Here is an 18785-nt window from a genome sequence, read left to right on the forward strand (position 1 = left end):
TAACTTCAACTAACCTCTAACATAACAGCTCACTTTTTCATGTCAAATTATCGTTTTCTATTAGTAAAGCTCACTTTATTGGTTAAATGGAAAAAACGATCCTTAATTTGCTTTCATTTATCAACGACGTACACATAACAGACTGTCATGGAAACGAAAATATGTTTAAAGAGCAGATACATACATTTACATCCAATACCTTTCCTTTTTACTACTACAACATACTTTCAGAGTTGGAACATTTGAACACACAGCAGGTGCATTACATCCCGAGTATGTAGAGCCTTTTCTGTTAGAGAATTTACAGTTACTCCGATTCTCACTCTTTACTCAGAGCAAACCTTATGGAGCTTCGTATTGTGACAGAAAGAGAGCTAGATTTGGGGAGACCGAATACCTCGGTTAATGGGTGATTTTTGGGCTAGAGTCATCGCGTTTCTTCGAAAAGGATGCGTATAACGCTGTTACGTTGGTCAACGAACGTTATCGCGGCTTGATAATAAGCGTTTCATGGTCTGAATTAGATGTCACGGATTTGGACAATATGTGGTTTCAGCATGACGATGCCACTTGCCACTCAGCGCGTGAAGCAATGGCCATATTTCAAACGAAGATCTCGGGACGCATTATCAGACGAAACCACGAGATCAAATGGCCGACGAGAATTTAACTCGATTGGACTTTTTTCTCTGGAACTACGTGAAAAGAGTGGTCTATGCTAATAAGCCTGAGAGATGCCGAAAAATCATAGACAAATTTCAAATGCACATCCAGTGTTGCCAGAGAAGTCGGATATTGCGTGTCATACAAAGATGTCTTATACTAAAAAAACTTTACAAAAAAAAAAGAAAAAAACATTTGGACAAATTTTTATAAAAAAATGTCGGCCTTACTGAATAAATCTGTACTTAGCACGAGTGCTATTTTAGTTTGAATTTCAGTTATCGTTCAGAGTATCTGCAAGAAATAGTCTCTCACTAGTCTAATTTTTTTCATTTTTATACCGACAAAGCTTTACAATGCGTACACTGGATGTAAGGGGAGAGGCTAAAAAAACAATTTTGCTCCCTCACTTTCCCTTACTTTGCAAGTCCCTTGCCAGGCAGTATTTTTTTTTGCCACTGAGATGCTTGGGCACAGCAAATATGTTATCTTACAAATGAAGGTCTCTACAATTTTATGCTGCTTCTGAGCGGCAGCTATTTCTTATGTCGCAAAATAAAAACTTGCATTTGCGAACTTCCTAATACTAGGTTAGTGACGGAGAATTGGCCCTATTTTGTTTGTCAGAAATCCAAATGGTTATTTTAGATTTATGATGGGCATAAAAGGCATAAAAGTATATGGAAAATATATGGTAATTAATTTCAAGTGGACACCATTTCCTGCAGGGTTAATACTCTTATGCATACATGTCAGTATGTGCATAGACTTATAGGCTCAATTTCTCAAGGTGTGCAAATGTAAATTCCTCTACTGCGGGCGTCACTGTCAATATTGCTGCTACTGTATGTACAGCCGGGTTGTTGGCTTGCTGCCGCAGCACTGTGGCAATGTTCCACTGTCAGTGTCAGTAGCAAGTAGACACGCTTAAACATAATGCATTTCAACGCACGTGTGTGCAAATTCAACTTGTGCACTTTGCGAAATATTATAAATTGCAAAAACAAGAAAAAAATATAAACAAATTGATAAATTGTAAGTAATACAAACCGCATTTGAAAGCTTCTAGGAACGTTTACACGGCCACATGTGACAAAAAATTACAATGTCGGCATATTTACTTTTTCTACAATAAATAAATACATATGTACGTACGTATATGGTGCATATTATACAGTGGTTCAAACAATTGCCCGTACAACTGATAACAATGCAAAACGCAGGCTAGCTGGGTTAGAACCAAGTTTGTATTAATTGATGTGCCAGTCTTTTAAAAGGTCTTATTTCGATAGATACACCCATTACCTGTACATTTAGTGAAATAAAATTTTATTTGGAGGTGCCCAATAATATGAATTCAAATCCTATGTATACCCAGCAGCAGAAGTCTGCGTACAATGATGATTTTTACATTATTCATAATGATTTTTATGCAAAATAATTTTCATTATCTATATATATATAAATTCAGCTGTTTTTCGCGTTGTGATGAACTTTACGGAGAATGGCTCAACCGATTTTAACCAAACTTACACATGTATTTTGGACTTCACCTTTTATTTTCAAATAAATAACTTAAAACTTACTTCATGGATATAATTAACCGCTTATTGGGTGAAATAGTACAGTCCTTCTTCCAGTTTTCCTTCAATTTTCAATAAAATGTAATCCAACGACACGATATTAATGTTTTTTAAGTTTTACAATTTCGCACAGATTTATGAAACTTGCAGACTTTTCTGCTTTCTTCATTAATAGGTTGAACAAAAATTTGCGGGCTACTTGTGTATGAGTATTTTTAACTAAATGATATCTGTAGTAGTTGAAGACAGTAACAATTCTTCTTCGATGTTACTAGTTTTTTGACTTGCTCTACTTTTGTTGAATTTGTTTTGTTGAATATTAAGCTATAGGAAATAAATGAAAGGCCTTTAAAGAAGGTTCAATAAACCAATCCTTTCAGCGGGTGTTGTCATATATTTTTTGTAAAATAAGTAATTTATATATATTTAATTGCTAAAATAATTCAATTATAGGTTAGGCTATGGATATTAAACCAAATTTGTTGAAAAAAATGAACAAAGCTTTAATTAAAATTATTTTTGTGTGGCGTTGCCACCTATTGCTTAAGGCGAAATTGTAAATAATCACGCAAATTATGATAGAAAACGTTTCAATTAAAGATGAATTGAATGGCGTTGCCAATTATTTATTAATTCAGAAAATATTGCAATTGGCAATACGAGTATAAAGTATATACACACATATGTTTTCTGAAGCTGCATTAGAGAAGACCACTATCAGTTTTACAAATCTATTTGTCAAATACATTAATTTTATACGTTAGCGAAAACGCGGCTACTAGCTAGCAGAAACCTATATCGGGTGTTTTTTTAGCTACATGGAAATTATAGATATCGATAACTATGGTTTAACAGCCGATAAAGGCACATTGTGTTGACATTTCTGTTCAGTGAGGTTTGACAGCCATCATGAATCGTTTAACTCATCATGAATCGTAGTTAATAGGGCGAAGTGTTGAAGAAGACGCCGAGATATTGATTCGTCGTCGTTTTTAACTGGTTGGCCTTTGTCCTTCGACTACGCGGACTTAAGGATCTAGGCTTGCGTGTCTATAAAATACAGCTAGTGCAAGAATTGAAGGAAAATGACTATCGTTTGCGTCGCATTTTTGCGAACGGGGATTATTTAGATTTATTATTCAGTTTTATTGGAAAAAGTAGTCAACAAGTGGATTGATCGAATAATGACATGAAATTATCTGCCAGATTATAAAAGAAAAAATAATTCCAACAAAAAAAAAACAACATCCACGCTCGTGTCTTCAAAATGTTGCTCTTATCAGTGTCTTAAAATAATGCTTGCTTATCAACCGTTTGCGTTCGTAAACAATTATTGTTTGATCATCAAATAAATGATCACAAAGACGAATATAAAAATATAGAAAATAGTAAATATAATTCATTGAATATACCAGATATGATTGAGCCTTAAGCTGTCGCGTAGCAAAAGTCCGGCATTTAGTCTAAATCGGCGTTTCTACGCTTCAGTACGCACTGATTTTATCTCTAGTCCTACAAAATGATACAAATTAAACATAAGGCTAGCGGAAAAACGCTTAAAATCAATGCATTTTGGTTACGTGACCATTGTCGTTGCGGTGACTGCTACAATACGGAGACGAAACAACGCAAATACAATCTGCTGAATATACCGAAGTCAGTGAAACCAATTAGAGCTCAATATATCAATGATGAGCTGCAATATGAAGTGCACTGTAAGTAAGCGATAGTTCAGATTAGATGTTTTATAAGTAAGTAAGTGGCTTTAAGGCGATCCGTTGCTTATTGCAACTAAAACAAAATATAAATATAATTCTTAAAAGTGGATTGCTAAACTGTAGTATGTAATCAGGACGGTGCCCTGAAACTGGTGGTTAAAGGAACATTTTTCAACAATGAAATAACTCTATTTGATATTGCCTGTATGTTTTTTAACCAACATACGAGAAAAAACCACTAGAAAATTTGACGGAATACCTGGAAAACAGCAACTCAAAATATATGTAAAGCAAAAAGAGATTATTGTGTATAGGCCGCCGAAAAGTGTTAAGGAAATTCCAGCTAACGTCCAACTACTGGATATACCCACGAAACCGGTGATATTATTTTATTTTTTTTATTTTATTTTTTTTTTATTTTAATTCAATTAATAGTCTAAAAAATACAGTATTTCTTACAGACTATGAAAACAGATTAATGTTAAATTAATTAATCAAAGTAAAATTAAACTTATAATTAACTAGCTTCAATTGTAATGAGTAAAAGAAAAAGATAAAATTTCTTATAACTTATATTAGGTGATAACAGTAGAATAGCTGATTGGTTTTTTTTCTTGTGATTTGGTGGTTTCAATCAAGGATTATAGATTACCAGGTTTGGCCGTTGGCTATAGTTAAAAACAAAATTGTGAGACTCACTCCTGCTGCCAAGTCATCGGGTAGTTGGCAGCAAGGATGATAGATTATGAAGAATGATAGATTACCAGGTTTGGCCATGCAATTGCTCACACGGCCACGGAATAATGTTAGAGTTTGCAGTTGTGATTTTTTCGCATATCACCAACACAATTTTACTTTTTCCGTAAACAAGCTGTTGTGATGACCCATGTGACGTCAGCTCATCAGCTGATCCTTTCAAATCCGCTAAAAGCGGGTTACCGGTCTGATCTTGCCCACACCTCTAAAAATCTTTGTATACATAAATTATCTTACCACCATTTCAGGGAGTGATGGCCACACATCCATCTATCATATTGATTTCCTACACGACGTCCAAGTTGAACACGTAATATCACATGCCCAAGAGTCGACTGTGCGCATACCCTGGAATCATGACTTCATAATGGCACACGAAGAGCACTTGCGCACCACACTCGCTGAGTTGGTCACTTCAGAAGAATCAGTGCGGAAAATTGTGCAAAGTCTGATACGCTATGGCATTGCTTTTATTGATGGCGTGCCGCTCAATACTACAATGACCGAAATGGCTGTGCGTCGCATTTTTCCGCCGATGAAAACATTTTTTGGTGAAATGTACACTTTCTCAGATGTACAGGATCATGCAGACACCGCTTACACGAAGCAATATCTCGGTTTGCACACCGACAATACTTACTTTTGTGATGCTGCGGGCCTTCAATCACTGCACTGCCTTCAACATGTCAATGGTACGGGTGGTGAAAGTTTCTTCGCTGATGGTCTGCATGCAGCACTGGAGCTAAAACGACTTAATCGGCGTGCATTCGAGATACTCACACGTGTACCGGTTCCCGCCGAGTACATTGAAGAGGGTCAACATCACAAGCATTCGGCGCCTATTATACGTGTCGATCCGGTGAGTGGCGAAATAGTGCAGCTGCGCTTGAATGTGTACGATCGTGCAGTCTTCGATAGCATTCCACAAGAACAAATGCAAGATTTCTATGATAGTTTTCGTGATTATTTGGAAATTGTACAGCGCATTGATAATGAGTGGAATTTCAAGCTGCAACCTGGCACGGTGGTGATTTTCGATAATTGGCGCGTATATCACGGACGACACGCGTACACAGGTCAACGCACGATGACCGGTTGCTATGTGCAGCGTACAGACTTCCTGAGTAAGGCGCGCGTTTTGGGCATCATAGACTGACTTGTGCAACATAAAATATAATGTAATTCAATAACCATTTATTTATGTTATATTTTTATGAATAAAACAGATGAGCTTCACATTGCTTTAATGAAATATTCTACTGATTACTTTTTTGACATATGTATGTCTGTATGTACATACACTCGTACATATATCGTAGTATGTATTAAGTTGAGTATGTATTAAGTGTAATTTATATCATGAACAGATATTTGTGACAACTGAGATATGGGAATATAGAAAATGTTTAGAGACAAATACTAACTATTAAATATTAGAAAAAAATGAGGATGTAGTAGTATTTTTAGTTCGGGATTTCGAAGTATAGTGAATTGATTGCGAGCAATTTTGTGCTCGTCATCTTTGTCATCTTATAGCGATGCTTTAATGATGGTTTGATGACGATATCGTTTTTTCCTGGGTGGTATATCCCTTTCTGGAGTCTCTGGTATATCCTGAAAAAAAAAATAAATAAAAAAATATTACGAAAGTATTGAGTTGATTATTTTTCATAAGGAGCAAGATGCATCAAAAAGGTGACAGTAGTAGAGTAGTTGATTTGACTTTTTTTATAATTTCATATTCTCTCTAAATTGTCAAACTTTGTTTACCTTTCACGAGTACGTTGATGTTGTCTAAAGAATGCCAGCCAAAACAAAATATAAATTATTATTGTTCTCGCTCTACTGCTGCAACCTTATTGATGTGCTTTAATAAGGAGTATACGAAAGTAATTATCGGGTGGTTTTTTAAGAGCTTGAGAACTTGAAATGATAATACAAAACAGAAATATTGTTGGAAATAATTTTTTTTGTTATAATCTGGCAGATAATTTCATAGCATTTAGTTTTTGAATATGACATCCGGCATATGTCCGACACGGACATAGTTTTGTCTACGTTGTTCAATAAACAGTCAAATGGCGTCAATAGTGGCTGGAATATAGCATAAATCGATTATTAAGCGCGCTGTATGCCGTCGTCGATGTTTAGCTGATTAAGTTTGGAAAACAAAAATTTAGTCAGCATGGCTCGATAGCACTCGCCGTACACCGTAACGGCAGCTCCAATGATACCATCAGTGCTCTATGAACTTCGCAAACAGATTTCTTTTTTTTTTTTCAAAGTAAATTTTTTTAATTTTTGAGCAATTCATGACGACATACCAAACCTTAATGAATAGAAGTGTAAGCACAGTTTTCCATTATCAGCTGTCAAACCATAATTATCAATATCGATAGTTCTCATGTAGCTAAAAAAAAACACCTGATACAAAACTTCTGACTTTAAGCGATCGATTACAATTTATTCCGCTGCCTCACTTTCGTCAATTCAAAGATTGCGTGCCGTTTGGATTATTGAGATCCATCAGGACTATATGAACAAGCTAGCGGAGCAGCTGAATGTAAAATGCTCAAAGATATTTTAATCATCCAGAAAACTTTTCTATCAAGCCCCGCAAGAAAGGTCTTAGAGAACATAGTTTACTCAACCATACACGGGGAAAAAGTAATATAACATTTGTTAATACAATAATTAGAAATATGCTACAAAGTCATTACCAATTGAATATGTTGATGTTTTCTCTCTCCCTTTTCTATATTTGACATTCAACTCGATTGAATCAAGGCGATTTTACAATAATAAAGGTGATATCATTCGGACATCAACCTAAAGCCATCACCTTGAAAGAATTCGCCTTGGCTTGAATTTAAAAGTATTAAGAAGTCTCATCCCTCGATAGTTGTCAGAATATACATGTTCTCTCTTTGTTACTATACCATATTCTTTATTGCAATTGATGCGAGCACTTCTGAAAGAGCAGAGTGCTGAAAATCAGTTCCCCCGATTTTTTCGCTACTCTAATAGGTCCGTCACAATGGGGCCGTTGCGGCAACTAATTTGACTGACAGCAAAATACATTATGTATCGAAGGGTACACATACGCAAAAACTAGCCATACGGAAAGTACGGCGAAGATTGTTTTTTTTTTGTTTTATGGGTGAGGTAGGGTTTAAAATTCCTTCGTACTTACAGCGACCGTCGTCTACTGCGTTATGTGGTGTGCCCACTAAAACAATCCCTACTCCTCTTCTGGGGAGACTCCCTTTCTGGAACTACTTTCTGCGTCCACCATATTTGTAGCCAGGCGCGTCTTCTTATGTCTCTGTCTGTGAGGCTACACTTTGTGGTACTGCGTCAAGGTCTATCTTTTTTCCGTAATACGCCTTCAACGTATCTTTTAATCGCATTCCAGTTATCTTCGCGTTCAAGCATCTTGCCGATCACATTGGTCGGCGCGTGGTCGCCAATCTGCTCACTCAGGACATTTCTTTCCACGAGCCATTTGGCGCAATTAAAGAACGTGTGGAACGTACACCTGGAGTCAGTTACTTTACCCATGCGATTTAGGTATTTCCGGAAGTATCCGTGGCCCGAGAGGAACTGATTCATGAAATAGTTGACTTCCCCGAAGTTCTTTTGAACCCTATTGTAGGAATGCGCTTCGCCATCCATCTGCCACTCCCCTCCCGTGTCCCATCGGACAAGTGCAATTTTGTATCACACAAATTTTTACCGATGGTGGTTTTTATTATCTCAAATTAAATGCAGAAAATAAATGGAATTTAAATTAATTAAAATGCACCTTTGCATATAAATGCATCTTTGCAATAAAGGCTTGACCGAAATATGAAAAATGAATGTTCGTCCTGATCTCGAACTATGGTTACACCCACCGTCTATGGCTATCACAAAACTCTTCAATAAACATTAATTTTATAATATATTTCACAACCAACTAAAACTTGTTTATACACAACGAAATATACTATTTGCTTTCACGTCAAGAACATATGTATATTTTTTTGTTTACATGTGGCAACAATTTCATTGTGGCACCACGGTACGTTTTACATGTTACGTAAGTCAAATGCCTTGCCGCAACGGACCGAACGTACCTATAATGTTATTGACATTCTCCGTGTAGTGCATCATTGTTTGCGAAATGCTTTGGATACTAGCTACAAAGTCATTACCCTGCCCTTGAAGTGGCAAGGGTACCTTCGAGGCCGATTATATTGGTATATTTATCCGAAGAAAGAGTTTGGCGACGAATTCGCTCACTCCCTGCATATCTAACAATGCATTTTCGTTGCCTATTATGGCATTTTTTTAAGTTGTTACAAATAGTCACGTTGCCCTGAGTCGTGGTTGACTGGACTTGGGTTGTTCTAGCAATCAATCAACTGGGAGTACTAACAATTTGTAGGGAAACATTTGCCATTGTGAGGAGCTGTACATTGTAGGGGCATACGCAAAGTGGCAGCTGATTTGTTTTTTTTTCGCCGTTTTCATGTGGCTGTCAGCCCAGAATGAAATAAGGTGAATTCATTATTTGCTTTCTACTTTCTACTTTAAAGAATGCGCCTCGCGCATACGCTGAAAAAACAGTTCTGCTGTTCAGTTGCTTTCTCCGTCAATACAAAAGAAGTAAGTGTCTCAGCTAAACCGATATCTTTTTATTACTATTTTGTACAAGGGCCTTTGTAATAAAAAATGCTTCGAGTTTAACTAAAATGATGGAATATAAGAGAAGAAGGATGCTCGATTATATTAGTAGTTGACCGCTAATATAACTACTATGATGTTGAAATTGTAATTTGTAATTTATCACTTTGAATGTAGCCTATCGTAAACAACATTTTCGAATATTTTTGTGTGCCCTTATCTACATCTATGACCTTACCTATACAACTCAAGTTATTTTTATAATGCAAACAATTTTGGAAACTGATTTCTTTTCTTATTTAACATACCGTTGATTCTCTTCCAAATTGTGCCCCAACTTCAGAACCGCTTGTCATACCATTCTGCAAGAAATAACAGATATTAGATGCCTCAAGTAAAATGTGAACTTTTGACAAAAGAAACTGTTGTAGTTGGTTTACAAATAATTGATGATATTTAGACCTAAGAACCAGACAACCCAATTCATATGTAAGATCGGCTGCTGAGCCCGAAAATCCACATAACTTTTTGCTGTTATAGAAATTTCAATATATCGCCAAATAACGGGTTCGAATTAAGGATAAAAAGATTTAACATACAAGTTGCTAATATTTGGAGAATTCGTTAACTGATCAGAGCAGTGATATACCAAATTAAAAGTAATTAATTTTCTATACTTTACAATTTTCAATTTATATTGTAAAAAATATATAAGACAACTACTTGCGAAGGTTTTTTATTAACACATTGACTGCCAAGGCACTTTCAGCAAATAAGATGCTCTTGGGCCACAGCATTTTTTTTTTTAAATCTCATCAGAGACGTCAAAATTGGAATTTAGGGTAGTGCTGGTAATATTTTCTGCTTAGAAACAGGCAGTTTTTAACTAATTAGTATGTCACACACATATGTTCGACGTGGCGCCTACTGACTTTTTTAACTCAGGGCCATGGTGGACATATATGCACGACAAAAACATTGGCTAAACATCAAAATACATCGTCGTCATACAAGCTCTACTTCGTTTTGCAAAAACAAAACAATTGGGAGTATGTTGTTTTTGCAAACAAACACCAAGCAACGTTATGTATTTTGATGTTTGTTATTTTTGCAAACAGCAACAAGTCAAAGCTTATTACATGCTCAGTAAACAAGAGGACTTGATCGCGTTATATTGGTTGATAATATTTGTGTTACGGAATGTCGAAAAGAAAATTTTTTTTTGAGCTGCGCCGAAGCCACTATAACAGAAATTTCATGGGAAGCCATATATTTTATTATTGCAATATTGCACCCGCTCACTCATATTTGCTTGTGACGGATTGCCAAAAACAACACCGTTATCATGCCTCAGACACCGTATGCACCAAATTTGACCCCCTGCGACTTTTTCCTGTCCCCAAGATTGAACTTCAATCATTGAAGAATCCCATGAAAGGACGGCGTTTTGCGACGATTGAAGATAAAAACCGAATCGCTGAGAGAGTTCAAGCACATACGAAAAAGTGCATATCAGAACTGCTTCGAAGTTTGGAAAAATGCTGACGGAGATAAAATAGAAATTGATGAATAAATAAATATTTTTTGAGAAAAGTGAAGATTCACCTTATTTTTTAACTCACTTCGTATACATATATGTATATAATGTTTTTTCGGAAGGTACAAGGCATTAATACAAACTTTACAAATATAGAGGAATTTAGTGATCTGGTTCTTGGGGTCTTTTGGCTGTAAACTTATAATTTCATGTTTGCAAAGCACGAGATTAATGATTTTCAAAAATCCATCGAAGTTAATTCCTAATAATTAATTAAATTCAAATACATGTTAGAGCTACTCGATTTCGTAGTTCAATGCGATAAAACAAAGAAAATAAGATTCATGAAAATTTGGTAAACTACGGAAAAATCAAAAACTGGCATGAAATTGTTATGCTTAGTGCATATCAGTAATTCCAAATCAGGAAGTTGTTATCATTCACAGTTAAGAGTTGATAATTTACTATATGTTAAGTCAACAAAAATTGAAAATATGCGATTAATTTTTAAGTAATTTCTGAAAATCAACGATTTCTTTCAAGTACATATATGTTAAGTAAATCAATAACTAGAAACCAAGAAATCTAAAATTCGTACTAAATTGAATTCACTCCAGACACTCCAATTTTTCTACGTATATGGTTTTCATTGAAAGTCATCGACAGCTTTTCCAAAATTTAGAACTCCGTTAGTACAATGCATTGTTATGTCAAAAGTTCACACGTGAATATGTCAGTTATTGAATAAAAATAAAAATAAAAGTTTACTAAATTTGTAGGTCCCTTCCATCCACGCAATAATGAAACATCTATGTTATCCGATTCGGACGCTGACGAAGATGAGGAAGAACTTCGCTTCAATGCAGTTCGGCTTTGGGGTCTCAGCACACTGATGCTGACTGGTTGCTGAGAATGATAAATAAAAAAATAAAATAAAAATATATATATGTATGTATATTTATACTTATATTGACAAACTTTTAAATTTTTTTTTATAATTAAAAAAATATAATTATATATATATTTAATTTTATTTATTTTTTTATAAAAAAATTTTTTTTTTTTTTTTAATTTTTTTCTGATCATATAAATACGAAAATATATTTGAAGTTTTCTATTTCACTTTTTTTAAATATTAATATTATTTTTAAATATTTTTTACTAACCATAGAGCGCTTACTATTACTTTGAGGTATCTTCGGCAATGGATTTGCTTGGTTCGGATAGAAAATACGCTCGGCCTTTTTAATTTTACTGTTAGCTTTCTATTCAAAGAAATAAAAAATATATATTATATTAAAAAATAATTAAGCTCCGGGAAATCATTATAAGCCTAGCCACCTCAGTTTCTACTTTGAAAACAGTCTGTTCTTCACGTATTGCATTTATGGTTACGTCCTTTTGTTTCAGCTCTTGTTCCAAATTGAAGTGGGATTTCTGTATTATAAAATAAAATAAAAATTATCAATATGATCACATAAAATTCAATTGAGTAAAACCTGACCTCAAGTTCCGCGAGCTGCTTCTTGTTTTCGCTTATTTCCGCTTTGAGGTGCGAAAGCTCTTCATGGCTTTTGTCACATTCATTCCACTTGGCTTGTAATTCTTGACGAATCACATCAAGCTGTGAATATAATTTTATTAGGGCATACTTACATATACAAAAATTCATACATAGCACACATGTATGCATGGTACATACTTCCATATGTATGCAAAGGCAAGTGTTTTTTATTCATTACACATTTTTACCTCATTTTTCAACTCTGTCTCTTTTGCGCCTCGCTCTCTCAACTCTTCTTGTAGCTTATCAATCGTTTGCTGAAGTTTTTTCTTTTCCTTTCCGTTGCCTAGCAATAATTCGTCACACCGCTTTTTGTATGCGATCAACTCGGAGCGTAGCTTTTGCTGGTTTTCCAGCAATCGTTGTTGTTCTTCTTTATACTTGGCAATATCTTTTTCGCCGGCTTTAATTCTAAGATATGTATATATTAAACATTTATACATTTATACGACGACTACGTATATACATATGAACTACATACAGTGACAGTCAAAATAATAGCAATGCGACGTATTGACAGATTTTGACAATTTATTCTAATTTTTTTACAATATAATTCGTATTGTAACAAAAACCATAGAACTCAATGCTTCAAACTTTAGACAAAATTTTAATTATATTTTTATCAAAAAATTACTATATTAAAAAATTAAATTATATTTCTATCAAAAAATGTATTGTATTAAAATTTAAAAAAGTGAAAACTTGTCTATAAGTCCCTGTACTATAATTATTAATACATTAATAGTATATTTTAAGTGCTCAAAATAAGTTTTCAAGGCAATATTTTGTTAATGGGGTTTTTCTTCGACATAGCTTCCTTGCGTTATGAGGTATTCTTAATTTTCTGGTATGAACTGCTGCATGAAAGCTACTGCATAAGACAAAAAACTAACCTATTATGATGGAGGTCACACACGATTGAGAAAATGAAAGAAATCTTCGAGTCTGCACTATCTTAATTGTCTCATTTCCCACGTGGGCCCATCCACGCAGGGACGGCCACGGAATCTCGGTCATTCCGGTTTTCAGTAAGGCCTCATCGTCATGAGAGGCAAAGGCGGTTTCAAGGAAGGTCTTAATTATCTCATTTCCCACGAGGGTCCGTCCACGCAGGGACGTCCACGGAATCTCGGTCATTCCGGTTTTCAGTAAGGCCTCATCGTCATGAGAGAAAAAGGCGGTTTCAAGAGAGATTGGACACTAGTCCCTTCCAGCTCCCTCCATCCAATTGCATCACATCAAAAAAAAAAGTCAGTGTGTGCGTCGTGAGGGAAAATGGAAGCTTTAAGGGAGACTGGAAACTAGGCCTTTCCGACTCCCTCCATACATTCATTACGATCGCATTCACATTCTATTTAATCATATACATATGTATGTACATATATATTTCATTTAGACAAAAAATTAGTTTCTTAGTACTGGCAAGGAAACATATTACTTTAGCACATAAGATTTAAGATTTTTAATGGACACGACGCACCCGATTCTTCTATACGGATGCGAAATACAGGTGGCTTCTTTATACAAGACTGTATCAGAAGCAGAGGTTTTAGTTATCAGCGGAACTATTCCTACAGTTCTTTTAACACAAGAGCGCAGACGGAGATGGCAGGCTAAAATCTCAGGAATCCCAGGACCACGCTTCTCCGACATTAAAATTCAAAGCTCACACTTTAGCAAACAAGATGGAACTCTGAGCAGTACGGTAGATGGAGAGCGAGACTAATACTTGATTTTAAAAAGGGGGTAAAAAGAAAGCACGGTGAGGTTAACTATTACCTCACACAGTTTTTCTTCGAACATGGGTCCTTTCGGGAAACCTAAGGGAACCTAGCAAATTGTTGGAGATACTGAGTATGAGTATTCTTCAAATACGAGAGGTTGAATACAGAGAGAACAGCTCTGAAACGAGCTATTGGTATATTTACACCTGAAGAAATAATTAAGAAAATTACGATAGGCAAAGAAAAATGGAATGGCGTCGCAAATTTCGTGGAGGATATTATCCGAAAAAAACGTTATTTGAATATGATGATAATAGATTGCCTCATATACTATCAAAAAAGATTTTAGAAAAACAGATATTTTGGATTGAAGAAATTAGTAATCTAGCACAAAAGTTAAATATAACATGTAACTGGGGCACTTCAAATAAAAGAGAGTGGAATAGAAATATAATTTCAATAATAGAAAATCTTCATGATTCGAATATTCGAACTTTATGGGAAAGGGCACACCAAAGCACCCGATTATATAAGGAATTAGACCATAACAACGCCACAAGCTATTTAAACGATAATACTGGAATCTATAAAATTATGTGGATTATGAAAGCCAGATGTGATTTAATATACTTGGGAAGCCAAAGGGATTTAAATTGCACTTTATGTAACTTAAATGAATTAGAAGACATCACACATTTCTTAGGAAAATGCCCGATACTTAAAAGAATTCGTCAAAGATTTTTTGGAAAATATATATTAGTTTAAACCGAGATGAAATCATAGACATTTTAAATGGTGTTGGCCCTTCTGGATATAATAACTTATTTAAGTTCATCACTGGTGCTATAGAATATAGAAAATTAATTTTAAGCGAATTCAATACATAGTACTATAGTAACATATGTAAAATGTAAGATTTTGTTTTTTTTTCTTTTTTCTTCTGACAAACGACCTAGTGTCACTGTCGTACGTTCTAATGTTAATGATTAAAAATGAAATGTAATGTTTATTTTAAAAAGTCGAACAATAAATAATAAAATAAATAATAATATGTAATAAATAATAATATTATCCGAAAAAAGGCGTGAAATGGAAACTTATGCTGAAGAGCATTGAGCATATGTTTTTCAAAACAGGCGACTATGAACGCAGGGTGAGTAAATGTCGTTCTTAGGACGCCGTATTGAACCTCTATCTAGAAGCAATACGGAAGCTGTACTGGGCGTGAGGAATAAATCCAATAGAATAGCTTGTCCGTAGCTAAATTGTGAGAATAACTTCGAATACCACGTCACCGGGAAATCGGCAGTGTCGATTTTTTCGGTTATCACCAACAATTGACCCCACTTATGTCAGCCAATCAGTTGATTTCTTCAAAATCTCTGAGAACCGGCTAACCGTCTGATATTGGCCACACCACCACATTATATAGATTGTGCTCCACATATTCTACAACTCTTCTCCCCTTGTAATAGGAAACTGCATCTGTTAGTTTTTTAGAAATCTAACGATGTGGAAAAATGGTATGACTTTTTCTCTTATTCCGAAAGCTTGTTACTAATACCACAATTTTGAAATAACGCGTTATTAGTTCAACCACTAAACTTTGTAGAACCCTTCCCGTAGTATGCTTATAAATTTAAAATTTGTATAAAGAAAAATAATTATTAATTATATTATTGCAAAATATGTCATTCATTGAGCAGATAGATTTCAACGTATCAAGTATTCCCATTTTAACTCAAAGTCGCCAATATATTCTATCTTCAGAGCACTTTCAGAACTTCATACAATATTGAAAAAAAAAAATTGAATATTGAGTTTTCATTGCCAGAAAGTGAATTTGTGTATAGTTGGAATAGTCATTAGAGAATATGTAAAAGTGTGCATTTGTTTCAGCTTCATTATAATTATTACTTATAATTTTCACTTTGCGCAACAGAGTAATTTATGCCATAGACAAATAAACTGACTTCAATTGAATGGAATTGGAAAAAACAGCTTCTTTGCTTTATTTCATTCAAATAAATTTACCCACCTTTCATTAAGGGCCAGTATAGTTCCCTCTTGTTCATCCATATTGCATTTGAAAATTGTGTTTTGCTGTGTGAGTTTATTATTTTGTTCCATTTGTTTTTGTAAATTGCTCCGATGACGATTTATGAACGCTTGCAAAGTGATTTGCACGTTCTGCGAATTAACATAAATTGTATCTGGGGAATTCTTTCCAGTAATCATCGTGTCGTTTTGTTGTAATGGAAATTGTTTCGACACAGATTTTTTGCGGTTTGCTCCACTGAAAACGAAAAGAAAAATTACTTCTAGAAAAGGTAATATATTTTTAGGCGTCATTTAATTATGCAAACGTTTTTACCAGAGAAAGTTAACAGAGAATGTTAATGGAATTCCATGTAATGTCAAAATGTGAGAAGTCGCATAATGCTTTTAGAAGGGAGAGGCCGCGTAACCTTTCAGCAATGGAATCGCTTCAATCAATACCACTCCCTCTTCATCTTACCAACTTCTACTTCAAGTAAAAGTTACAACATCCGCTGGCCCCTTTTTAAATTACTGTCAGACGTTCTGCGCAAAAAGGCGGAAGAAAATTGAATAATTTTGAATTATATAAAAAGTGAGTTCCGTGCTGCTCAAATTATGCGTTTATTGAGAAGAAACTTCGATGAGAGGCTTTTCTATATTAGCAGGTAAGCTAACAAACTAATGCTATGCTCCACAGAGATCGACACTTTGATGCTGATTTCGGAGTTGCGGAATCATTGGACCTATTTCGAAAATACTACAGGAAACATCATTTCGTTTAGGTTTGGTTTCAGCAGCATGGCATATCATATCTCACAGCTCATAAGGAAATCGTACTTTGGGGCACTATGTTAAGTAATCGTTCTACATATCAGCTGCATTGACGATGCCAGGGTTGTCGGTGAAGATCGATATTATGCGGATAACTATAAGCGATCTAGACATCTAAGACGAATCTGGGGTACCCGTAGAACCCAAAACCGTCAGCATGATCTTGCGGAGTTGAGTTGAAAGGCAGGGATGCTGTAGAGCCTGCGAGGCAGCTATTCAATTGGACTTATATTCCACATTTAATGAAAAGGTTTAATTTTTCTAATAAAGCAGAAAACATTGAAAAATATTGGCAGCAATACTGCAATACCTATTATCCTCAATTTTACTAATTATGATTATACTTTCCATAGAAATTTCACTTCAAAATAATTTGATTGTCAATGAGGCCAAAACTGAGCGGATGAAAACCTATAACTAGAGGTGAAGTGGGAAGTTTTAAATACGATTCGGAAAGCAAGCTACATAATTTAAGGAGGAAAGCGTCACAAAAATCTATTTTGCAAACATAAAAAGGGGAGAGTCACGCTTCTTGCTCGATTAAGCGACAGATTTTTTGTCAATCACTTCGCATAACCGTCAAGTTTATCATTGTGTGATTTTTTTTCTTTTCTGAGAAATGCATTTGCCAATAAAAGAAAAGTGTTTAGGGGATATAGAGGTCATTTTATCGGCTTTTAATCACCGCTGAAATGAAGTATATTTGTATATGGTGCTGGAGATGAGATATTTTTAAAATTCGTATTCTCTGTCCGACCCGAACTTAACAAACCCGCGTTCTGTATCTACCGCGATTGCTTTGTGCTGTTACAACAGTCGTCATGTGAAGAAAATTATAACACCCAGGTACAAGTGCGCGGGTATAAAAATATATACATACATACTAAATTTCTGGTTGATTTACATAAAATCTATCTGTGAGATGGTTCCAAATATTATCAGAAATAAGCTAAAACACTAAGTGCGGCTGCGGTTTTTTTGTATCTTGTGTCGTGCTTTGCGAGTCGAATTTTTCCATTGACTTTTTTAACCTCTATGTAACTATCGAAAATAAATATAAACAATTTTATAAAATATAATTTTCGAATATGTTTTGGCAATTTGTGGACTTTCAGCATCACCAATATCTGTGCATTAGCAGCCATAGCTGGTTGTTAAATAAGAAACCCGAACTCGAAATACGCTGCATATACAGGGTCAACTATTACTTTTGCTTGATATGACCACCTTTTGCCATGACTGTGGCCTTGAGAAGATCCAGAAAATAATCGCAGTTGCCCGAATGTAACTTGCAGGTATTTTGGCCCACTCGCGGACAATGGCACATTTACCTTGATGCCCGCCTCGATGAAAACGATTGGAGAGCGCCCATCTGCGGTTACAGCAGCCCAAACCATTATCTGTGGTGGGTGTTGCCTCCTGGTGGCTAATCGATGACTCAAATTCTCGTATGAACGGGCGGTCAAATAAACCCTATCGTTTTGAGAGTTTTGAATTGCTCAAGTTGAAACATTTTCTCGTCAGAAAACACACTGTCTGGACTGTCATTTAGCTAACTAACACACAGCTGACATTTCGAGTGCCGCACCCTGTATATATTTGAATAAAAAGCCGGGAATCATTGAAAGAGGAAAATCAACAGTTTCCGCAAATGACGATTATTCGGCACAAAATCAGACATTTTCACAAAACCAAAAG

At 35.2% G+C, this 18785-nt stretch overlaps 2 protein-coding genes across 2 annotated transcripts in view; one reads left to right on the top strand and one right to left on the bottom strand.

The window, feature by feature from the left end:
- Positions 1-3646: 3646 nt before the first annotated feature.
- LOC128865306 (trimethyllysine dioxygenase, mitochondrial) lies at positions 3647-5974 on the top strand. The gene is made up of 2 exons (XM_054105494.1): positions 3647-3961; positions 4969-5974. Exons 1-2 carry the CDS (start codon positions 3766-3768, stop codon positions 5874-5876), a joined length of 1104 nt encoding a protein of 367 aa, XP_053961469.1. The 5' UTR covers positions 3647-3765; the 3' UTR covers positions 5877-5974.
- Positions 5893-18785, bottom strand: part of LOC128865307 (protein lava lamp-like) — a 42522-nt gene continuing 29629 nt past the window's right edge. The window contains exons 2-9 of the mRNA XM_054105495.1: positions 16255-16512; positions 12678-12900; positions 12430-12549; positions 12267-12362; positions 12092-12190; positions 11694-11831; positions 9697-9750; positions 5893-6334 (exon numbers count right to left, since the gene is read on the bottom strand). Of these exons, the coding sequence (XP_053961470.1) occupies positions 6251-6334; positions 9697-9750; positions 11694-11831; positions 12092-12190; positions 12267-12362; positions 12430-12549; positions 12678-12900; positions 16255-16512 (1072 nt within the window). The 3' untranslated portion in view covers positions 5893-6250. The remainder of the gene's footprint in view (positions 6335-9696; positions 9751-11693; positions 11832-12091; positions 12191-12266; positions 12363-12429; positions 12550-12677; positions 12901-16254; positions 16513-18785) is intronic.

The sequence above is a fragment of the Anastrepha ludens genome, chromosome 5 (genome assembly GCF_028408465.1).
Source record: "Anastrepha ludens isolate Willacy chromosome 5, idAnaLude1.1, whole genome shotgun sequence".
Lineage (NCBI taxonomy): Eukaryota > Metazoa > Arthropoda > Insecta > Diptera > Tephritidae > Anastrepha > Anastrepha ludens.